Source organism: Protomyctophum bolini, assembly GCF_963924005.1.
Source record: "Protomyctophum bolini genome assembly, chromosome: 16".
Classification (NCBI taxonomy): domain Eukaryota; kingdom Metazoa; phylum Chordata; class Actinopteri; order Myctophiformes; family Myctophidae; genus Protomyctophum; species Protomyctophum bolini.
In genome coordinates, this window is record NC_137877.1 from 14695488 (window position 1) to 14720524 (window position 25037).

Below are 25037 nucleotides of genomic sequence, written 5' to 3' on the forward strand. Positions count from 1 at the left end.
GTAAGAGCCTCATTTCATGTGTCTGAGCCTCATTTCACGGCGTTTGTGTGGCGTTTCCTCTCCTCCACTGCAGAGCCAGTCCAGCAGTAACACCATGCAGAAACACAAGTCCTCCTCTTCCTTCACACCGTTCATCGACCCGCGCCTCCTCCAGGTCTCTCCGTCCACCGGCAGCGCCTTGAACAACGTCGGTAAGAGGACGTTTAGAAAGACGTCAATTTGAACAAATACGGGATAAATCCCTTTTGCCTTTTTGACAGGAACTGAAAGATGGTTTTCAACACTTTTCATATCAAGGTCCATTGTTTCTTTGCCATTTGAGCCACGGACCACCATTTTATGAGATTATTAGCCTCTCAGACCCAATGTGTTGTCGTTGGATAAGATTTTGTCTACAATTTCATGCTGTATTGATGTTGGTACACAGGGAAGTACAGTACAATGCAAGGTCTGCTAAAAGGATGAATCCAAGAAATCCTATTGGCTTGTTTCCATAGGGGTCCTTTTGTACTCAATTCATCAAAAACATGTAATTAAATGCAATGCTATGCAAAAAAAACGTCACGTAACCGAGCAGAAAACTAAAAGCAACACTAATATTGACCATTATTAGACCCTGTCTTTGACCTCGTAGGCTACGGTAACGACGCCAGGCTGGCGGAGGCGCTGAGGGCCGACCCGTCGAGGAAGGGCTCGGTGGTGAACGTCAACCCGGTGAACACGCGCCCACAGAGCGACACGCCCGAGATCCGCAAGTACAAGAAGAGGTTCAACTCTGAGATCCTGTGTGCCGCGCTCTGGGGTGAGACCATGCATTAACTAAGACAATATACTTACTGTAGCTCTGGGGTGAGACCATGCATCAACTAAGACAATATACTTACTGTAGCTCTGGGGTGAGACCATGCATTAACTAAGACAATATACGTACTGTAGCCCTGGGGTGAGACCATGCATTAACTAAGACAATATACTTACTCTGGGGTGAGACCATGCATTAACTAAGACAATATACTTACTCTGGGGTGAGACCATGCATTAACTAAGACAATATACTTACTGTAGCTCTGGGGTGAGACCATGCATTAACTAAGACAATATACTTACTCTGGGGTGAGACCATGCATTAACTAAGACAATATACTTACTCTGGGGTGAGACCATGCATTAACTAAGACAATATACTTACTCTGGGGTGAGACCATGCATTAACTAAGACAATATACTTACTCTGGGGTGAGACCATGCATTAACTAAGACAATATACTTACTCTGGGGTGAGACCATGCATTAACTAAGACAATATACTTACTCTGGGGTGAGACCATGCATCAACTAAGACAATATACTTACTGTAGCTCTGGGGTGAGACCATGCATTAACTAAGACAATATACGTACTGTAGCACTGTAGTGGTTTTCGACAAATTTTCATTTCAAGGTCCATTATCTATTCGGCATTTGAGCCATGGACCACCGTTTTATTTAATTTAGCCTCTCGGATCCAAAACGTTACGGATATTTTGTTGTCGTTGGATAAGATTTTGTCTACAATTCCATGCTTTTGGCAAAATGTTGATCAAAATAACAATTGAGTCAATATTGAGTCTTGGTTTTAGTCATCATAGCTGAACATTTTTCGTCATGGCTTTAGTCGACGAAATGAACACCGCTAGAACACTGATCAGCAAGTCAATAGATGTTAATGTTAAAGAGATGAAATAAAAGACAATACAAATGTATTTTGTGTGTGTAGGGGTGAACTTGCTGGTGGGCACAGAGAGTGGGCTGATGCTGTTGGATCGTAGCGGTCAGGGGAAGGTGTATCCTCTGATCAGCCGACGGCGCTTCCAGCAGATGGACGTGCTGGAAGGACTCAACGTCCTCGTCACTATATCAGGTACTAGAAGAGCAAGTGATTCTCAGAGTGGCTGCCGGGGACCCCCAGGTGTCCTTGAGTGAGTTCCAGGGGGTCCCCAGCTATGATGGATAGTTAGGAACCAAATGGACCCTCATAGGTCTGTAACTCTGTTAAATTAACACTGATTTTACAATATAAATTGGGGTCCCGGAGATAGAAATGCCATTAAATGGGTTATTCTGTCCCTGTTTTCAAATGGGGGTCCGTGGGCTAATAGGTGTCAATTTGGGGGTCCTTGACATGAAAAAGTTTGAGAACCTCTGCTGTAGAACAAGTGATTCTCAATGTGGGTGCCGTGGTGCAAGTCCAGGGCTGCTGTAGAATATTGAAATGATATTTGGAATTCATCAATATCACTCTTAGACCCTCTCAACCAGTGGTTCCCAAACCTTTTCATGTCAAGGACCCCCAAATCGACACTAATTAGCCCCGGTGGGTCTACCAATGCCATAGAACAGTGATTCTCAAACGATAATAGCCGACCCCGTCCCGTCCCGTCCTACGCTGTGCCTCCGTCGTCGTGTCGCACAGGGTAGACGGGGAAGAGGATGACGTCTGTTTGCACGCCTGTTCCCATTGAGATACGCGTCACCGGGTTGCCCAGCATTAAAGTAGGTGGCTGGGAACACAGAAGTAGGGCGCTTAGTACAGACCCATCTGTACTATTTATATCTGTTTCAGGTACAGACAGTACATGCGCTTACGCACACACGCGCACGCACACACACACACACACACACACACACACACACACACACACTGTCCTTGTTTGTCATCGGGCAGTGCTGTCACAACAGTATTTCTACTGTAGCTAAACGGATGTTGAGTAAACCGCCTTTGCGCGTCAATACAATGTTATGTAAAACCTTGAGTGTCCGTGCTGCTCTATGTTTTGCCACTCAGTCTAGATGAGGGGGGCGTGGCAAAGTGATTGTGCAATATACTCTACATATCGTTTCTCCCACTCTCCCCATTTCTACCCCATATTCCACCTTTTCCCCTGATTCATCCCTCCCTCCCTCTCTCCCTCCCACAGGTAAAAAGAACAAGTTGCGTGTGTACTACCTGTCCTGGCTCAGGAACAAGATCCTTCACAACGACCCAGAAGTAGAGAAGAAGCAGGGCTGGACCACCGTTGGAGAGCTGGAGGGCTGCGTTCACTACAAAGTTGGTATGTAACGTTGCACGACTAATGTTGGGTACTTTCATGGTGTCGAATCAACAGTACCGTGACCAGTCCAGGCCCTGGACTGTGGAAACCTTGTACCGCATGTCCAAAGCTGCGCGTATTCCATCCATAAGCATATTTATAAAACCCATAGACAGAAGTAACGTTAACGGTTCTATGAATCCTGAATGACCGCCATAGCACTTAGAATCCTCGTGGTCTCGTGAGAACATTCTGTGGGGACTGAACCCCTGCCACTGGAAGATATAACCTTTTCCAGGTCATCCAGGGGTCACAAGTGACATTGTTGGTATAACATGCACATTTGCATGTGCATTACATGCGCATTTCAGTGCTTTCATCCCTGCGGTCAGCAGACACGCGACGAGGTAGCTAGCACATTTCATAATTTGTATGAAATTACCCCATACTCGAATGATTAAATATGTGCAAAACACAAATTACGTCCACCAACTCAAGAATGTGGAGAGAATACTGTTGGAAGAACCTATTGAGATTTTTTATTACACCTAAAATTAAGTCTAGACAATTGAAAACAGAACAGCCATGCTGGAGACTGTGTGGCCACAAGGGGGCGGGCCACGCTCATATATTCTGGACTTAAAATTCAGAAATACTGGCAGGATATCCACTCCACCTTAGAGACCATTCTGTGTTTTAAGATACCTCCTTTTTATTGCTGGGAAATATCCCTGAAGAGTTTCTAATACATGATAAATATTTAATCAAGATCATCTTAGCAACAAGTAAGAAAGTGATCACACAACGCTTTTTTTGGTTTTTGTCTTCTTCCTTTTTTCGTATTGTCCTTTTTTGTTTGTTGTGTTGTCTGTTTTTTCTTCAATTAAATTATTTAATAAAAAAATAAAAATAAAAGAAATTACCCCATACTCTGTACTCTGTATGGATGGTAACTAGTGTTATTGCTACAATGTTTTATTGTTTACTGATGCCAGCGTGCCATGTAAGATTGAATGAACAATAAATAAAGTTTTCTTTATATTTTATAAATCCGGTGTATTTCCCACTGCACTGTAGTGCTCATTAATATGCGCTGTCCCTCCCAAATAAACGTATGAATAAATATGTACATATGTTTTGCTGTTACGGCGTTCTCACGCGAGACCTTTTCATTTTGTTCCCCAGTGAAATACGAGAGGATCAAGTTCCTGGTGCTGGCTCTGAAGAACTCTGTGGAGGTGTACGCCTGGGCGCCCAAACCCTACCACAAGTTCATGGCCTTCAAGGTGACTGCATAAAGACCGTCCGTTTTTATCCATCTGAAAAGGTTTAACTCAAAACGTATTCATTGTCAATGAGTTACACAAATTATGGAAACGTCGTGCTCATTTCCTTTTCTGACCGTGTGTGTGTGTGATTTAGTTTTTGAGTGGTGCAACCACTCCAAGGAACAGCAATGTCCGTGTTCACCTACCTATGTGTTCACCTATGTGACGTTAACCTATGTGGCCATGAGCACCAGTATGACTATGAGTACCAGTGTTGAGTACCATGTTGTGCCAGAAACAGAGAGTTGCAGCACTCAGTTCACACAGGTGTGATTTTTACATTGGACGATGGCTTTTTTTCTTTTTTACATGCTTAATTGCATATTTGTCCAAGCGACTGAAGGCAAGAGTGTCTGTCTGTCTCCAGTAGGCCAAATTAACACATGTTTCAAATCGTCTTGTTATATACTAGAATTTCGCGCCCGCACTATGGGAAGAAGGAAATTGCGGGAGTTGACTCCACATGTAGTAACGGATGGGTTATTACTAATAACAGGACAGGGAAAGGGAAGTACAATTTCAAGGTCTGCTAAAAGGATGAAAACCAGAAAAGCCTTTAGGCTTGTTTCCATCGTCCTCACCAGCGTAAACCCTAATAATAAGTCTAGACTCTAGAGAGTCCACATGCTTCATCGGTTCTTGTATTCTTTGTTTTGTTTTACTGAGAATAAGGTTAGAAATAAGTTTAGGATTTTACTGGGGTTAAGTTTAGGAATGGGGTTACTGTAGGTTTAACCGTTTAAGCATAATTTAGGCTGAGCAGTTCTGCTGGCTGTACGCCGGGCGCGAGTTGGTATTCGTCCACAAGCCTCTACTGGTTGACCTGACCTTTCTGTTTCTCTGTTGTTTCTAGTCGTTTGGTGACCTGGTCCACAAGCCTCTACTGATTGACCTGACCTTTCTGTTTCTCTGTTGTTTGCAGTCGTTTGGTGACCTGGTCCACAAGCCTCTACTGGTTGACCTGACAGTGGAAGAGGGTCAGAGGTTAAAGGTCATCTATGGCTCCTGCTCAGGCTTCCATGCCGTGGACGTCGACTCGGGAGCCGTCTACGACATCTACCTGCCCACGCACGTATGTGCACCACACACACACACCTTCTACCTGCCCGCGCACATACTCGCACAATACGCACGTACGGTACACACACACACACACACACATACACACACAGAATATATATACAGACCCCGCCGCTAGGGGACGTTATATCCTAGGTCCGTATATACACGGACCTGACGAAAGGTAAACAGTGTGTGCTTGTTCCAATGATACTAAAGTGTGCGTAGTGAGTGTTGAACAACATATTTTCAGATGGGTGGTCGGTGGCCAATTACATATATATTTTTTGGGGTCCTTGACATGAAATAATTTGAGAACCACTGACATAGAAACATAGGGTTTTCACTTTTGTAGGTTTAAATGGGTTAATCATTTTAGCCACGGAGTTGAGTATGATTGGATTCATTCTGGTTCCTCAGATCACGAGCCACATCCAGTCCCACGCCATCATCATCCTGCCCAACACGGACGGCATCGAGCTGCTGGTCTGCTACGAGGACGAGGGAGTGTACGTCAACACCTACGGACGCATCACCAAGGATGTGGTGCTGCAGTGGGGAGAGATGCCCACCTCAGTGGGTGAGTTATGTAGCACCTTTATCCAAGGCGCTTTACATGGATTGTGCACTACATTCACCCATTCACACACACATTCATACACCGATGGCGGAAGAAACCATGCAAGGCACAAACCAGCGCATCAGGAGCAATTAGGGGTTCAGTGTCCCCTCGTGTACGACATTATGAGCATGGTAATAAAATAATGCCTCTCTCTGTGGTTGTCTCTCCCTTCCAGCCTACATCCGTTCCAACCAGATCATGGGCTGGGGAGAGAAGGCCATCGAGATCCGCTCGGTGGAGACAGGTCATCTGGACGGGGTCTTCATGCACAAGAGAGCCCAGAGACTCAAGTTCCTCTGTGAGAGAAATGACAAGGTAGGACTCAGTAGTTTATTTGCCGTAGCATGTCAAGGACCCCCAAATTGACACTCATTAGCCCGCAGACCCCCCATTTGAAAATATTTTCCAAGGAGGACCTTCATAAGAGAAGGTTTTTATGGCTCTAGCAATGATTCTCAACCGGTTTAATTTCAAGGACCCCCAGTTTTACATGGATTTAGGCTACCTTCCCCCATTTAGCTGGGGACCCCCTGGAACTCCCTCAAGGATTCCTGCGGGTCCCCGGACCCCACTTTGGGAACCACTGCCATAGCCCAGTGCACTCTTTCGCCGTTTCCCAAAAGAGAAATGTGATGTGTCCCCCGGGGACCCAAACCAGTGGAAATGGCCGATCGACAAGCTCACTCGTAGATCAGTGGTTTTCAACCAGTGGTCCTTGAGGTGGTTCCATGTGGTCCCCAGCTAAATGATGAAGAGCTGGTATACAAATGGACCCTTAGATCTCTTGAGGGCCTATAATGAAACCAAATGTTACCGTTTCTGAGTGAGGCTAAGTGATAGATTTTTTTGTAATTTCGTTTTTTCATTTAATCTGAAAGCAGTAGGCATGTAACGATATATCGTAGATCGATATATATCGATATAAAATGTTGACGCTACGTATCGATTTATTAAATGCATATATCGCGATCCAAACAGCAGAGGGCGCAATAGCGTTAAACTCCCATTCTTGTTCAGCGTCCATGATAGAAGAACCGCGGGGAAAGAAAGACAAGAACAGGCTAATGTGGAGTGCAGACGGGCGGCAGCACACAGAGAGAGAGCAAGATAAAAGAGGAGGAAAAGAGGGGGAAAAGAGAGAGAAAAGAGGGGGAAAAGTGACTCAGTCATGGCCAGGAGGCGGTGTGTGTGTGTGTGTGTGTGTGTGTGTGTGTGTGTGTGTGCGCGCGCGCGACGGTAAACGGTCAGCAACACGTTAAATTTATATTTCTACTAAAGAAAGAGGCAGCGATGGAGCTCCATATCCATAAATTCGGGGACATAAATTGCGCAAAATACTGCTAAACGTGACGGCAGGCATTCTCCTAGCTGTTGTGTGCTAAGCTATCATATGGAACCACAACACAGTCAACAACGCAGGGTTGCCACATTGAGGGAAACAAGCAACCAGGTCTATGAACATGTTAACAGGCCATATCAAGTCAGAAAATCCGAAAAAGTCAGAAAATAAATCTAGAATAAGCAACAATATTGCTGACTGTCAAACATCATTGTCCAATGTTGTTTTAGAGCAGTGGTTCTCAAACATTTTCATGTCATGGACCACTAATATTCTAAGAAATGTACAGATAAACAAGTCCAAAGTAGTTTATAATGACTAGACGTGGCAACACTCAACAGTTCTACAAACTCACAATATGAAATATAAAAGGTATTAATAGGCTAGTCGTGTTGTTAATATCCATAATTAGGCTTTAGGCCCTAAAGCTTACATTATTGAAAAGAGGGTAAGAGACTAGAGTGAGTATTGTTTAAAAAAAAGATTTGAGATTTGTGGAAGAGAAATTAAAAGTTTCCTGTCATTTGGTAGTTGCTACAGTATTGAGAACAAACCGTATTGCAAAAGAAAGTACTGGATTTGTTTAAGAGAAATTAAAATAAATGTTCTTCTGCCATTTTTGTCTGGAAAATAATTTGTTTAAAATATCGTGAAAAATCGTATCGTGAACCTCATATCGTGATACGAATCGTATCGTGAGTTGAGTGTATCGTTACATGCCTAGAAAGCAGGGTTGTTCAGTTTGACCCACCAGTTTTGGAGATATGGCTTATAGAGTAAGAAGTGCAGAAAACAGCGAGTTGAGAAAACAGGCTTGAAAGGTTCACTTCTGTGCATTTATTTCATATTTACATTTCAACTATTTACATGCCGATTTCATACTCCATGTGAAGAGTCTGCCTGTGCTATTAACTCATTTTGGATTAAAAAAAAAACATTTTTTCTCCTCCTGAACAGTGACTGTCTCTGTATCAGAAAGATACAACAAAATTATACAACGAAATGGACCCGTACGGGTCCATTTAGTTTCCTAAACATCTACATTAATTTATTCACAAGAAGTCTACATAATTATAGAATGTTATTTTGATCAATGTTTCAGCCACGTTTGTTATCTGTACCACATCAATACAGCATGGAATTTATTGGAGATAGGCTCTTGATAACAACAAACAAATTGTGCAGTGAGATACTTTAGAAAAACCCTCTTGGAGCGCTCTATCTCTGCGCATCCTTTAATTGGTGAAGTTTAAGAACGGACAAAGGTATTAAGGATTTAACATGTATTTAATCAAATTGCATAAAGTTAAAAGTATTACAGATTGAATAATAGAATGAATATGAAATGTACTACATGAGATCTCATGGGCGTCAGAATTCTATCCCTTGCAGATTACCAAGTGACAGTTTGTGAAGTCTGCGCACTGGTCAAATGCTTTCCCTGCCCATTTTATAAGTTAACATAAAGCCAAAAACGGTGGATTCCAGATGACGATTTCTGTATGTTCCCCTCGATACTTCTGCTTTTCCTCGGGGTTATGCGATGGTCATTTTAGTCAGAGCGTTAGCCTGCAGGACAAAGCATAGACGAACCATACAACATATAGAAAATATGGAACTGCGTGATGCAGAGAGGCCTCTTGACCTCTCCTCTGGTACTTCCGTTTTCCTTGCTTAACAGCTGAGTGTCCATTTTTAGATTTCTTATCAACAAGCTCATATCAGAGGAGCGTTTGATGCTGTATGGGGAAAACACAGTTACGGAAATATGGGCAGACAGTGTATTTGTCATAATTTAGTCATATAGATTAAAGGTTTAAACATGGCTGAATCAATATCCTGATATACTCAAAAATGTATAATACATTTGTATTTAATCACATTATGCCTTTAAATAAATGGCTCTTTATTTAACATTAATGATTTAGATAATAATATGATCAACTGGGTATAATAATTGGATCTCTTTAACCAATAAACCAACAAATTGTGGGCAAAATCGTATCCAACGATGACAAAATATTATTTTCTTCTTCAAATAGGGAATACTTTAGTTTTGGGTCTGACGGGCTAAATCTCATCATGATTCCATGGTCCATGGCTCAAATGCTCGAATGAATAATGGACCTTGACATGAAAAGGGTAGAAAACCACTGTTGTAAATAGATCGGCTATTTTCACTACTTCTAAAAAATATATTAAGTATTATTGTAGAACATTTATTTAATTCCTTTTCAATTTATGAAACCCCCCCCCCCACCCACATGCCCAGTCGGCATGTCTTCTATAGAAGTGTGTCCTGCACCAAAGATAGGCTATCTACAAGCTTACAACACGTTGCGCTGGGACGTGTTGTAAGCTTGTACTAGATAGCCTATTTTCGGTTATTAGTTATTTCAGTCTTCCAGAAAACCCTAACCGCAAACGTTAACGCCTGAATCTGCAATTGTCTTCAACCGGCGGTTAGATGTATGGCTAGCATTGGCTACCAAAACATCAAAATGTTACATACCGGTATTGTGTTAAGTTTGTAGGACACACAGTATTATTATTATTATTATTATTACACGCGCTGTATTAGGACTTGGCCCAGCAACATTTTGCAGTGGTGAGATTTTTTTTAGCTTTAATCCTTGGGTCTGTGTCCCTCCATCAGGTGTTCTTTGCCTCGGTGCGGTCCGGTGGCTCCAGCCAGGTTTACTTCATGACCCTGGGACGCACCAACCTGCTCAGCTGGTAGAGGCCCAGGAAGCCCACTTCTCCCTCGCTAACACTGGATCCCAAAAACAACAACAACACCATCTACTCACCGTCGGAAGTCCTTTCCAAGCCAATGGACAACCAAAAAGACAACCAACCAACCTACCAACCGACCGACCAAGTCCAACCCCGAATAGGCTTCAACACGTAGAACAGCTGCAGTGGCAACCCGACCTGGGGGGCTTGCCGCCCTGGCTGCATCCAACCGGGCACCTGACCGGGGCTCCTGCTGGTCACCATGTCAACCCGCCCTGGCTGCATCCAACCGGGCACCTGACCGGGGCTCCTGCTGGTCACCATGTCAACCCGCCCTGGCTGCATCCAACCGGGCACCTGACCGGGGCTCCTGCTGGTCACCATGTCAACCCGCCCTGGCTGCATCCAACCGGGCACCTGACCGGGGCTCCTGCTGGTCACCATGTCAACCCGCCCTGGCTGCATCCAACCGGGCACCTGACCGGGGCTCCTGCTGGTCACCATGTCAACCCGACAGCCGGTCAAAGATGCGTAGTCGTCGTCGTCCCTTAGGCCGCGAAACACCAGATATGACGAAATGTACACATAATACGAGTTTTACGTTAATCGAGGATGAACGGAAGAAAACATATATATAGAGCGCAAAACGAAATGTGAATTATGAGGAGGGGTGGGGGGCGGGGGGTGGGGGACGGGGTGAAGGCGATTATTTCCCCCGTTTTCTTGGTGCTTTGTCAGATTGTTGGGCACGTGGCGTAAGGTCGATGGCCGTGCCGATGCATGACCTCCGCGTCTGCCGTTTTTTCTCGTTTCCTGGGACTGGCCAATGTGCTTGGGGTCTTCTAGCTACTGCTACTACTACTATTACTCTCTGCAACTCTGCATCTTTCCAGAGCCCCCTACTCTTCTCTCGTCCCTGTTAATAGCGTCTATAAGGGGGAGGGGGGGAGGGTTGGGGCATGAGGAGGCAGAGTCTCCAGTATTAATGCTTACGGTAGTGTATGTAAATGTACTGTATTAATGTTTGGTCCAATGACTGCTGACTGCCGGTTGGAGGTTGAAGCCGTCAGTCAGAGAAAAGAGAGATAAAGAGGCGGGGAAAAAGCGAGAGAGGCAGCCAATGGACGGGTTGGGTTGGGTTGGGAGGAGCCTAAAGTTTACTACCATAACCCCGGTAGTATGTCGGGGCAGGGCACGATAGACGTCGTGTGTTCCTTGTTGAGTATTGTGCAGTTTGGGCAGGCATTCTTAAAAGGGGAATCTGTGAGACAGAGAAAGAGAGAGAGAGAGAGAGATGTTCAACCAGTTGGATTTCAGATAGTATTTTTTTGAATTATTATTATTATTCCCTAAAACATAAGTGTAACTATGTGGAGTTAAACTATGTCTTTTACTTTTGTTTTTAAAAGATTTACACACATTTAAACATGGTCCACAGTTTGCTTGCTTTTAACTCAGAAACCCCACAGAACCATGTTTTAGTTTTAGTTTGTTTTTTTTGTCTCTGGAGAAGTCGAAGGAGCCAGATGTGGGTGCGGTCCAAAAAAAGTTAAAAATAAAATAATGGTGTCTATGTATAATAAAAGTTCATTTAATCTCATGGGTAGTGTCAGTGCTCATGTTTATCTCTTCCTGTTTTGCGAGCAGTCACAACTCAGAGCATCCCGAGCTTGAGGATCTAGTACTGCTGTGAAGAGTTGGATATAACGAAAAAATAAATGAATAAAAGAGCGTGCTAAAACGTCAAAGGTGATTTTAGTATGTGTGTGTGTGCTTGTAAAAGGGCCAACGGGCAAGGAGGAAGGTCGTGTTGTCATAAATGTAAGTTTTTGTAGCAAGACGGTTACACATGGTCAGCAATGTTTCGTTTCGTTTTTTTGTTTTCTTTCACAATTGCAGATGAATGGTGGAGTTTCTCTCTGTTTTCGTAACTTTTCTTTTGTATCATGTTTATGAATGCAATGCACTAAGTGTCAAGAATGTAGACAAAAAATACTGTGTGATGGTTGGTCCAAGGCATGACATGATTATTTTCTTTTCACAAAGTGATCAACTTTAGATGTTCAATTTCAAAGTTTAACAGCCTCATACATAAGATGTAAGATTTTTCAGTGGGCAGATCTTTGTAAACTTTTTTTCAAAGTTGTGCGACTCGACTCGTCTCGTCACCAACGCCGTACGAGGTTTGCCAGAGAAGATGCTTCTAGAAACGAATGTGTGAGATCCTCCGGCACACTGACGAGATAAGTAATTTCAATCCATGGTGGAAGAGCCTTTTTGCTCAACATTCAAACACTTAGGACTAATTCAGGCTCCCACTCAAGTGTCGGACTCTGTCCCTTTCTTGTGATGTCGTGTTACTGCAGCACGATCACGAACCAGACGCCAAGCAGAACATTTCCTCTTTTGTGAAGAAAGAGAAGACGAATACCCTGTTTTTGCGAGTGAATCTTTGTTTCCCCCCCCCACACACACACACACACACGCCAGGCACACACCCTTGCTTTATAAGTAGTCTGTTTATGTGAAAGACTGATCAATGGACTGCAATATCAACACTCAACACCTGTCATTCACAGACAGGTGGCGTTAACTCCATTTCCCACGAAACCCTGCTTCAGCGAAGGATGGAACATGGTTCACTCAAAAACGGGCAAACTCCAGCCCAGTGTCTGCTCTGACTTCACAAGTAAAGTAACCCCTCCCATCTTTTTCCATGAAAACAATCACACGCACACGTGTGTCTCCTTTGTGTGTGTGTGTGTGTGTGTGTGTGTGTGTGTGTGTGTGTGTGTGTGTACAGTACAATCAATACGGAAATTATTTTTCACCAACTCTTCCCTATTTGAAGAAGCCAATAGAAAAAGTGGACCCGAGTTCTGTATTGTCTGAGGTCCACAATATGTGTTCAAAGGTTCCACGGTCACTTGTTTTATTCACTTGTGTAGGAACATGTGGAAATAATTTGCCTATATTAAAACAATATCTATGATTGGGCGGGGTCGATACTAAGAGGGCAAACTTTAATTAAAAAAAAAAGAAGTATAGACGTGTTGTTATGGAAACCACTACTTGGAAATGCATTTTAAAGATTGAACTTGAAGCATTGTGTAATCTTGCGTTTTAGAGCTAGTCGAGAAACTTAACGATACAGTAGTTTATTCTGCGTTGTTTCTGTAAGTTTTATGTATTTGGTGAATATGCAGTGGTTTAATATTAACACTCAACCCTAGGTGGACTTTTCTTTCCCCCTTTTTTTTCTTTTTTTTACAGAAACACTGTTTTGTTACACTAATGTGGATCCTATTTATGTTGTATTCATAAGCATCTTTGCTGCTTTTTGTTTTAGCAATTTTTTTAAAGTTATTGTTTTTTGCCATTGTCGCGCTTTATCCCCAAATTCAATAACTTACTCACAGGTCAATAAAGAACACACATTGTACACCTTTTGTAATTTAACCCTGAGAGGGTAGAAATGTAACCAAATGGACCCATAATGTGGTTTATTTGTCTACATTAGTACACTCTCAGAATTAAATGTATTGTTCATTTGGACGTGGAAACATTACCGTTCTTCTCTCGCAGGCTTTAGATGCCGTTTTGACATGTTTCTTATTGTTTTTCTCTCACGTGTTTCTGCCATGCTACTCTAACTTATGTGCTCTGTGTATGACAGGAATACCCTGTATTTTCCTGAAGGTCTTTTTTCTTTGAATAAACTATGAAAAGTAATTTAAATATGCAGCCTCTGCCGACTGTTGTAATTAGTTTTTCCTGCATTAGGCCTCTGGACTGTGATCCTCTCTACCAAGTTTGGTAACTGTAGCCCGGCTTACAGTTTCCGAGAGAAACGCATGTCCCATTTTCCACCATCCAAGTTTAATTCACAAATAAATAGAGCCATTAAAAGGTCAAGTATCTTGATACAAGTTACATCAGATTTGTTCTGTCCCAGCCAAATACAAAATGAGAAAATACTAAACCTGTTTCAAATACAGGTATTTCAAAGACCATCTGACCATCTCAGCCTGTCTGAGTGCACCTGGATCCTCTCGCAGTGACCTGAGCAGCTCTACAGCAACAGCTTTGGTAGCAGGGTCCTGCTACCAAGCACTGCAGGACCCTGCTTGTATGTATTTTTTGTATATAATTTTTTATTATATTGACATTAAATAGATTGATTTTTTTAAACATTCTATCATGGTTAAAAGATAATAACCTAAGTTGACAAATGAATTCATGAGGAAGTATATACATTTTTTTATTGGATGATGTACGATGATAAGAGCGCCCTTATTTATTTCCCCATAGTTAAATGGAGAGTGCCCTCTCCATGGTCTGGAGAGGGCACTTTTTAACCATGGTGTAAAAGGGGCAGGGGCTCAAGCCCCCTTTCATGTCTATATTATGTGTGCACGACCGCACGTGCCTGCAAAAGAACAGTGCATTTACAGTACTTCAAACAGTCAACTCAGCTGTGTTGTGTCAAATACCAGATAGAGCCAGTGCAGTAAACATTGTGACATTAAAACTTTCCATTGGAGTGCTGAAAGGACATAATGTTGGACCACGCAGGGCTAGAAGACACTGCTCTGTCGCGCCAGGGCGTAGTCCGTCTTCCTTCTGGGTTTGAGGAGAAAGTAGAGGAAGACCGAGACCGCCGTCAGAGCGCAGGACAGACCCACCATGACCACTACTATCCAGGTGAACATGGTGTCTGAGAGAGAGAGAGAGAGAGAGAGAGATCATTAGACACAGTAAGGCACTGTGAGAGTTCACAATTGGAACGATTGGGTTCCATTTTTGTGCACTGGCATTTTGCTGTAGCCTATACTGTATAGTGCTATAGTACACTAGTTCCCAAACACACTGGGACATACGTCACAAGTTTGAAATCACAGTACTAGTACTCACCATGAGCACTCTCAAAGACTGTTCCATTTATAGACAATCCAACCAAAAAAACCAAAATGATATATAGACAAAACAATAAAATAAAATAAAAAGATGATAGGCTTTAATATAGAGGGTAATTTACTCACTCTCAACAGTGCTGGTAGGATGTTTGGGATCAGAGGTCATGGAAAGGTCAGTGGTAGGCCTTGATGTCTGCATTATTGGATCTATGCCTGGTAGTAGGCAATGCATGCACATACACACACACACACACACACACACACACACACACACACACACACTTTAACAATGTATGTCCACACAAAAGAGATGCATACAAGGACACAAATATTATAGGTGCATTAGAGTCACATTTACAAATTCATGGCATGTGTTGTCAAGGTACAACAGGCATGTCACTCAATAGTATATAGGCTACTCTATATAATATAAGTAACAGCGTCTCCGCCCATATATGACGGCTGCCAATTATAGCAGAGACACCACAATACTTTGCCAGCCTTTTTGCCTCCTTCTAGGGCATCCCAAGTTGTTGGAACCCACTATAACAATCAGTCTGTGCATATGCCCTAGGTGGTGAGCTGACCACCGGAGCTGAAATAACGTTGAGCGGTGGTGAGTAAAAACAGAGATAAGCGGTGGTGGTGGTTTGCTCTTCACTGCGGCTTGTGACGTCATGTTGTAGTTCGGTGGTCACCTCACCACCGAAAATCCAGACTATGTATGAGCCTTTATGGGTCTAACTCAGTGTACAAATGGAACCAAATGGATTTGGTTCCATTTGTACACTCTCAGAGTTAAATTAACATTGATTTTACAATATAAATTGGGGGTCCCAGAGATAGAAATGACATTAAATGGGGGTCCGTAGCCTAATGCATGTCAAACTGGTGGGCCTTGAAATGAAACGGGTTGAGAATCACTGCTATGGGTTCCCTGGCGTATCTTTTCAAATGGGGGTCCACAGGCTAATGCCTGTAATGCCTATAACCCTGCGGTATTCCGATGTTGTGACTGCAGGTTGTTGTTTGTTTGGACCCACCTTGTACATGGAGCCTGATGGTCCTGCTGACGTTATACAGCTGGTCGTTGATGAGGGCGGTGAGGCGACACGTGTACAGGCCCTGCTGGGAGTGGCTGAATTCAGGGATGGTCATCTGGTGGTCGTCTCCGCCTCTGCGGAAGGCGCCGGCGGCACGCAGCTGGAGCGCCGTGGCACTGGGCTCCTGGTAGGACCAAACCAGGACACCGTCGTGTGAAGTGAGGCAATACAAATCACTGTTTTATATTCGTATGTCACTGCTGACAAAGAGTGATACAATGTTTGTGTGTCCACAGAAATACATTCCAACCAAGGTTATTCATTATTATACAGTAGTTAGTTGACTAAAACTGACAAAATACAGATTTGATGTGAAATAAAGAAAGAAGATAGTTTAGTTAGTTAGTTTAGTTAATTGAAATAAAAAAAGTCCTTAGTTTCAGTCCTAAATTTAATTAATCCTTTTTACAAAATAAAAAAAAACTAGTAAACCTGCTTTAACAAAGAAATATGAAACTGAAAAATATTGAACTATTAAACCTCTAAAAGCATAGCAGATAAGATATGCAAAATGAAACCCCTAATCCTAGCAGTATGCACACACACACACACACACACACACACGTCTACCACTCACCTTGAACCATTCCATGTGATCTGTCCAGTTGAAGTGAGCGAGTGAGGGACATGCGAGGGTCACACTTTGACCAGCGTCGGCAGACCAGGGATAAGACAGCTTGTCCATATCTATGGACCTGGAGTCATACACGTGTACAGCGATGCTCCCGGCTATGCAGTACGTCTCATTTCTGCAGAGAAGAACAAGGAAGGAACACATTTAAATGACGCCACGGAAAGGCCATCTAACGTAAACATAGTTACCATCTATGGGGGCGGCCATAGCTGAGTGGTGAGTAGTGAGCCTGCCTGGGGAGCCAGAGAGCCTGGTTGTCCCAGGTACGATTCCAGGCCAGGCCAGCAATGTGTCGATGTGTGTCCCCGAGTAAGACTCTAAACTCCTAATTGATTTGCTCCCCGAGTGCCATAGAATGGCTGCTCAGTGCTCAGTGCTCCTAGTTAGTTCCATTAAATATTTGATCGTTCTGTTTTAAGCACCTGTAGATGCAGGTGTACTCTCCTGAATCCGAGGCCTGGGCTGGGAGGAGCCACAACTGTCCGTCATGCTGCTGGACGCGCCCCTCGAGACCATAGGCCCTGGCCCCTGTCCCGCGGCCCTCGGAGAAGGTGTGAGTTGCTGTGGTCGAGGCCCTGGCCCCTGTCCCGCTGCCCTTGGAGAAGGTGTGAGTTGCTGTGGTCGAGGCCCTGGCCCCTGTCCCGCTGCCCTTGGAGAAGGTGTAGGTTGCTGTGGTTGAGGTCAGCCGCCGTACATGCAGGGTCCTCTGGAGCTTGGGCCAGGTGAGGATCACTGCTTCCCCCCGCAGTCTGAAAAGCTCCAGCTCCGCAGAGACCTGGAAGCATCCGTCTGGGAGAGAAGAAGAAGAGAGCCATTAAATGTGTGAACATAACACCGGGGCTCCACCGGGCACGTCAGTGTCGCGTCTCCGTCACCGTCAGGGAATGTTCCCTTTTTAATCAATGAAGGGTGGCTCCACTGCCCGCGTTGCGTGACTGCATTAAAATTGCCCCGGTTCGTTTTTTGACAGCACCATTTTATCACTTAATGTATTCTTTGTATTAATAGTGGTCTACATCAGCAAAGTAACCAGTAACTAAGTAAAGATGTGAAATAATTGTAAAACAGTAAAACAAATTAAAAGATCACACTCGAGTGAAGTGAGGGGGGCATGCACGAAGTCCATAGACTTGTCTGCCACATGACGCCAAGGGGGTGTTCACGGGGGGCATGAATAAGACCAAGTGACCAACATAAAAAGTCCATAGACTTGGCTGCCACATGACGTCGTTTATGGCCCCTGGCCATATGTATTATTATTGTGATTATATTAGAGTTATATATTAGTGTATATCCATATGATGGTACATTATTATACTTTTAGTTAACGATAGTTTGAGGGGTGATTATTATTAGTAGGATGGTATTGGGTTGCGTTCTCTGTCTTCAGTCCAGGTTGTGAGCTGCAGCGTTCTGTGAAAGAGGCTTGGGTGTTGGCTTCATTGTGAAAGAGGCTGGGGTGGGGTGTTGGCTTCAACACCACACCCCAAATGGCTTCATCGCCAATCAACACCAGTAATTGATGCTCTGGTCACGGAGGCGTGGCCAGGTTCCTTCTCACCTGTGAGGAACTGATCACCCTCACAGGATTGGGTGGCTGCTCTTCACCTCACTGAGCTGGGGTAGGAGGCGCAATTCCTCCTTCCCCCAACCAACCACTTTAGCCAGTGACTTTGATTATTAGTTTGATCCCTTCGGAAAGGATCCCTTTTGGTTTAGTTATAGTTTGTCTTTTGTTGTTGTTAGCCCAATTTCAGTTAATTGATCCATTTTATGTAAATATTCATTCATTTATTCACTTTTAGTTTTTTTGTTAATGAATGTTGTTGCTGCTGCTTTTCATTTAAGATATGTTACGGGTCTTTGCCCTTAGACACCAAGGGTCGAAACACGTCACCGAGGGCGCACACAAAGCCAGGCGTTGCCTCTGAGATATTGTGTCAAACAACAAGTAACTATGAAGTACAATCAGAATTGTATACTTGCCTTTGATTGGCAGAGGAGGTAGAGCTCGCCGTCCATTCACACAGCCAATGAGGAGGGCCACAACATACAGTAGTGCCAAGAACACCATAACACTCTGAACGAGAAAAATCAAAATCAAAGCATCAATGAAAAGCTTTCGAACAAGATGCCAACTCTCATTTGGTTGAATAGAATTTGCTCCAAAAATGTCACCTGCATTGTGAGCTACTCAATTAATTTCAAAGCATAGATAGCAAATGTTTAACAACTAGTGCCATTTAATCTGCCTAGCTTAAATAAATGAATGATGATTCAATATGAGGAAGAAATATAACATAAACATTATTGTATACTATACTACTGAAAATAAAATAATAGTATTGAGAAATTAATAATAGACAGAAGATGATACTGACATAAATGCTCATTTCAGGAAATTCAGGTCTTCAGGGAGGTGCGTATTGAATTGATCACAAATGCTCAATCACATTTTTGTCCTTAATGTTGAAGACGACATTATATGTAGTCTATAGAGTGTGTGACATCATCACAGTGTGACATTCCCACCTTCCTGTCACCAGTCTAGTGACCAATCTTTGTGACAAAATGAAACCGCCTCCGCTTATGCATGCAATTCAATGGCATGGTTTCTATGGCTAGAGGTCATTGGTAGAGGCTTTTCATAGATACTGAAACTGTCCTCTTGAAGCCCAATCATATAGTCTATTTATTGAATTCCATTCTGTATTACATGTTTACAGTCTAATATACAGTAAGGTCAGTATAGGCACTATAGAACAGACACTGAGAGGCAGGCAAGTACAGTACTATAGGCATTAGGCAGGTACGCATTGTTTTTTTACAACAGCAATTGTAAAAATAATCAGTAACAACAAATCCACTTTCATTAAGTGTTTTCTGGAAATGCTTCATTCGTTACATAAGCAGGGCAATCCTTTACACCCACACAGAGTGATGCATGGTTTCCCCCATGAGATTATTTGGTTAGAATTATGACTGTGAGTCATTCCGTAATATTTGTACAGTAGTGACATGTGCTGGTAAATGAGTATACATCAAATCTACATAATCATATCAACCATATGAATATATCAACCGTATGCATTACTATGTTACATTTACAGTATACTGTACACTAACACTACCACACACATATACAGTATATATACTTTATCATGATATGTCATGTAACGTTAATGTGTAGCCCAGCGGTTCCTACACTTTTCTGGATCAGTGCCTATCTTCAGAGCACACACACACATGCACGCACACGCGCACGCACACGCACACACACACACACACACACACACACACACACACACACACACACACACACACACACACACACACACAGTTAAAATATTTACTTACGTTCGAGTGGTCCATCACCTGCAGGGTAATGATGTGGAGTTGTGGACTGATGATGTGGTCTGTCTGTCTGTATGTCTGTCTGTCTGTCTGACTGTGTGATCTGACAGTTAGTTGGTGGTTTTAAACTGCCCACACAACACATTTACAGTGGAAATTTCACAGGTTTCCCAATATAATGTACAGCCCTCTCTCGCTCTCTAAGTTTAACAAACCACAGAAGAACACACACACCCACCCACGCACGCATGCGCACACACACACACACACGCACGCACGCACGCACGCACGCACACACACACACACACACACACACACACACACACACACACTGTAATGTTTAGTAGCCTACCAGCTAAAAGTGGTCTTATTTTGACGTTTACAACAGAGTGCAGCAGATCTTCTGTTTATGTCAGAGGGAGAGGTCAGTTTGTTTACATATTAAGGGAACACACGGCTACACAGGCAGTGGTTACAAACCAAACAGTGGAAGAAAACGGTAAACACATTGCAACTTCACAGTTTAGTGTACAAAACTACATAGAAAGGAAAGAAATAGCAGCAAATCAAAACATATTTAATGGTACCTGCTCTGTTTGTACTGTAGCCTAGGTACATTAGAGACTCGCCCATGCTAAACCCCTTAGTTACTGGTGGTTCAGGTTGTAATTTCTGTGGATGTACTCTTCCTGTCGCAAGAGCTCACAGATGTTGCTACTATATGTTTGCACATCCCACCCAGCAGATATGGGAGTTTTTTTGTTAGTCATGTTGTTTAATTATTATTTTGTGCGTCTTTGTTATCTGTGGGTTGTACTGTATATATTCCTATTGTCTTGCTACAGTAGGTCAGTTTCCACCTCATCATGCGGAACCACAATATAAATGTCCATTGTTATGCGGATGACAAGCAATTATACGTCCCCATAAAGCCTTGGTCACTCTGACATCACCTGAATCGAGGCCTGCCTCAGTTTGACCTAAAAAGTTGGATGTCCAGAAACTTCCTGCAACTAAATGAGTCTAAATCGGAAATTAATTATATTCACCCCTCCCTGCCCAAACACACAAATTACTGATAATCTCACCTCCTGTCTTGGTACGCTCTCCAGAAATCAAAACATGAAGGCCCAAAACCTAGGTGTAATGTTTGATCCTGAGCTATCCTTTGATTTCCAGATGACTAAGGTAGTCCAATCCTGTTTTTTCCAGTTGAAACAACTAGCTAAGGTCAGGCCATTTCTTACTTTTTCAGACTTAGAAAAAGTCATCCATGCTTTTATCTCTTCCAGATTAGATCACTGCAATGCACTTTATTCAGGTATCAGTAAACAGAACATTCACAGACTGCAACTGATACAGAATGCAGCTGCCAGGCTACTGAACCGCACTAAGAGAAGTGAGAACATTACACCTGTCCTTGCGGCACTTCATTGGTTACCCGTACATTTTAGAATAGATTTTAAGATTTTATAGTTGTTTAAAAACAAGTTAAACTTTCGGTTAAAATTTAGTTTATTGCACAGCCTTTTTTTTATTGTATTGTTACTGCTATTATTATCTATAAAGCACTTTGTAAACTTGTTTTTGGTAAGGTGCTATATAAATAAAGTTATTATTAAAGTTATTATTATCTTGTGTGCAGTCAGTGCACACTGCACTGCACAGCAGTGTCCTCTTGGGAGCCAGCTCTGCCTGTGGCAACTGTTCTAAAATGTCAGACTGTGCTCACTGTGTAGGTTCATAAGCATGCAGTAAGGTTTGGGATGGGTCTAATGGTCACAATTAATGTTCCGTTATTCTGCCATTGTTTATTCTGTCCAAAATAGTACTAGGCCAAATAGTATTCCAATACATATGAGCTAGTAACTATGGAGTGAATAGAAACCTGTAAAAACCAATGCATCCCGGTAATCTACTCTACAGTGATTTGCAAGAGCTTTCAAGACATAAAGGCATGAATCCCTTGGCTGTTTTTGTTGAACGTTTTCCTGCAGGTTAAAAACTAAACAGGGCATTCAGTCAACACAAGTTACAACTGCAGCTAAATGCAATTAATAATGTGTAGTATAGGGTTCAAGTGGTTAAATGGTGCGGTGACACAACCACAGACTGCACTTGCAGTTCCTGGCTCCAGTGTTAATGACTGACTAACTGTAGTGAGGCCTACAGCATGTTGCGTGTTGTGGGAAATTCTCCAGCTAGTCAAGTTTACAAACAGTACATAAATATAATGCAACAGGTCAGAAACTCTGGTACAACTGAAAATACCCCTCTACCCCTCAAATGTAAACGCAGACAATATTATTTTAGCCAGTGACAAATACGCCCCTAGTGTGTGCAAATAGGGGAAAGGGAATCAACATCATGTGAGGGTGTTGGAGGTCCAAGCAAAGGTATTTCTTTGTGTGTTTTTGGCTCATTTGTGTGTCTCTGAAGCTTGTAATTTTTCCCCTAGACCACAAGTCATGCACAGGACCATGATTGGACCAATAGATGGTACCCATTCATGTCTGTTGTCATTGCTGTCACAACCGTATTGCTACAGTAGTAGATGAACGGATGTTGAGTAAACCTCCTTTGAGTGTCAGTATCCCACGTAAAGCATTGTTGCAGTACTAGTATGGTATGATGTGCACGTCATGGCAAATTTGCATGGTTGATCTGTGCAATTAAGGACCTTGTTTGAAAGTGTCTCTTTCCTTATTTTTTCAAGTTATCGGCCTGCCCTATAGGCCTATATACTCTAACAGTGCAACCATTGACTGAATAGCAACTTCAACTTAAAGTGTATTGTCATATCACAAGTTTACCGGTGTAAAGGATTTGTTGAAAAGATTTTCTGTACAAGGACCAAATGTTTTGCAGTTACAAAATAGAGAATATAGAACAAAGGGGGAACAAAGGGGAAAGGAGAATAAAGGGGGAAAACGCACTTGTGTGAAGTGACTCAATTGAGGGGCGCCCAGATTGTTGGGGGCATATTGATGTTCTCATTATGTCCGTGAAAAATGAAATAAATGTATTACATGTATTTATATCAATGACGTCGCTGATTATTTACCCTAAACAAATCATTAAAGTCCAGAGACCTCGCTGGCACAAATTACATCATAATTACCCTAAATAAACATTAAAGTCCATAGACTTGACTGGCATAAAAATATATTTTATTTTAAACTAAACAAACATTAAAAAGCTCCTGGCAAACTTTAACAGTCCACAGACTTAGCTGGCCTATGTATGACGTAATTTCAGAAAACCATGCATTGGAGGGGCTAGTGCCTCAAAAGCCGGGACAAGAGCATCAAATAATACATTATACATGCCATATATTTTATTAAATTGTCAAATGTATTTCCGGTTCAAATCTGCTGCCAAGCCACTCAAACGAAGCGATGAGACACAGAACAAGGAACTTGTAGGGCTACTGTAGCCTACGCCACCTTCTTGAAACTAAAGACTACAGTTCCAGAAAATCATACTGCCTCTAAAGCCCCCAAAAAAAACAAAGAGTTGAGACGGGACGAGATAGGTTTTAGCGTTCGTCCCAGTGGTGTGAGATGTCCTGTTGCACGTCGACCCATGTCGACCCAAGTGGTTCAACTGGTTTAATTCAATGGCCCAAATTAAACCACACCAATGGCGACCGCCAGACACCATGCATCTACTCGCAACCGTTTGGTTGCAAGGAGTTGCATGGCGACTTTCTATGTCTATGATCTGCACACCAAAATGCTGCTCCCTTTTTGGGATGATTTACCGATGATAATAATGAAGGCTCTGTTCCATATAGTGTACAGTGGTTCTCAAACTTTTTAATGTCAAGGACCCCCATTACTCTGAGAGTGTACAAATGGAATAGACATTAGAGGGCCACTACATTTTTACACTCACTCCAGAGGGCCACTACTATACATTTCCACACTCACTCCAGAGGGCCACTATATATTTCCACACTCACTCCAGAGGGCCACCCGGCCACTAAATATTATATTGTAATGTTTTCTATTTTTTAACTGGAATCCTGAAAAGTATATATTATTTTTATGCAATTTTAATTTCAAATACATGATGCAGGTGAAACTGTCTTCGGGTGTGTAGTTTCAACGTGTTTGTTTTACTAGCTTGTCAGACCTGTCATGGACAGACTGGAAAACCGACGTTTTGCTTCTATCTAGTGTTCACACTGCATTGCAGTGTCTGAAGATTATTTATTATGGGTGCAGTAAATCAGTAACCTGACGCTGCCAGATCCAAAAAGCTTGCTACACAAATTTGTTTCACAGCTTATGTTTCCCCAATACCGCCCTCATCTGGCAGCGTCAGGTTAGTAAATCAGTGCTTCTCAAACACAAACTGAGCAGGGCACTGCAATTGAACCCTGTTCTGGTAAAACTAAGGCACTGTCACTGAGTATGCTGTTCCCACTTGTGGTGTAATGTCATTACCTGGGTGAACACATTAATGATGACGTCATACTAAAGGGCCGGGGAATGTTTGGGAGGCGACAAGCTATACCTACTTGTAAACACACGTTGATTGATGCTCTGAAAACTATTGTTCAGTAAACTACTTTACCCAAGCTCTGGTAGTATTCCTTGCCTCCGACAAAGAACACAACATGGTATCAGAAGTGGAGCTACTTTGAGCAACGGTGCGCGGCGAGAGAAAGTGACTTTATTCAAGAGAAAAACAGTAGGCCTACAGACGAGCCGGCATGAACGTGGACGGGGGAGCGGCGGCGCCGGCAGCAGCAGCGGTGAATGCAGCACCTCCGATGGCGACGTTTACCATCAAACCACCGGACTGACCGGAGCCTTAAACAATGATACACGAGTAAAACATTTTAATGGAATTCCGCATGGAGTGAATC

The 25037-nt window shown here is 42.9% G+C and overlaps 2 protein-coding genes across 15 annotated transcripts in view; one reads left to right on the forward strand and one right to left on the reverse strand.

Moving 5' to 3' along the window:
* LOC308331047 (mitogen-activated protein kinase kinase kinase kinase 4-like) overlaps positions 1-10210 on the forward strand; it is a 132785-nt gene extending 122575 nt beyond the window's left edge. For 9 of the 14 annotated variants that reach the window (XM_080786151.1, XM_080786162.1, XM_080786160.1 and 6 more), the window contains 9 exons: positions 74-191; positions 614-802; positions 1756-1899; positions 2957-3091; positions 4256-4356; positions 5321-5470; positions 5878-6037; positions 6255-6394; positions 10075-10210. In XM_080786151.1, the coding sequence (XP_080642277.1) occupies positions 74-191; positions 614-802; positions 1756-1899; positions 2957-3091; positions 4256-4356; positions 5321-5470; positions 5878-6037; positions 6255-6394; positions 10075-10158 (1221 nt within the window). In that variant the 3' untranslated portion in view covers positions 10159-10210. The remainder of the gene's footprint in view (positions 1-73; positions 192-613; positions 803-1755; positions 1900-2956; positions 3092-4255; positions 4357-5320; positions 5471-5877; positions 6038-6254; positions 6395-10074) is intronic. The other 5 variants (XM_080786157.1, XM_080786163.1, XM_080786152.1 and 2 more) reach the window with 1 other exon arrangement.
* Positions 10211-14424: 4214 nt separating this feature from the next.
* LOC308330840 (uncharacterized protein) lies at positions 14425-24958 on the reverse strand (the record flags this gene model as incomplete). The annotated part of the gene is made up of 6 exons (XM_080785915.1): positions 14425-14871; positions 15197-15283; positions 16114-16297; positions 16751-16922; positions 17230-17596; positions 24874-24958. The coding sequence occupies 6 exons, from the start codon at positions 24956-24958 to the stop codon at positions 14732-14734; spliced, it is 1035 nt and encodes a 344-aa protein (XP_080642041.1). The 3' UTR covers positions 14425-14731.
* Between the last annotated feature and the right edge of the window lie 79 nt (positions 24959-25037).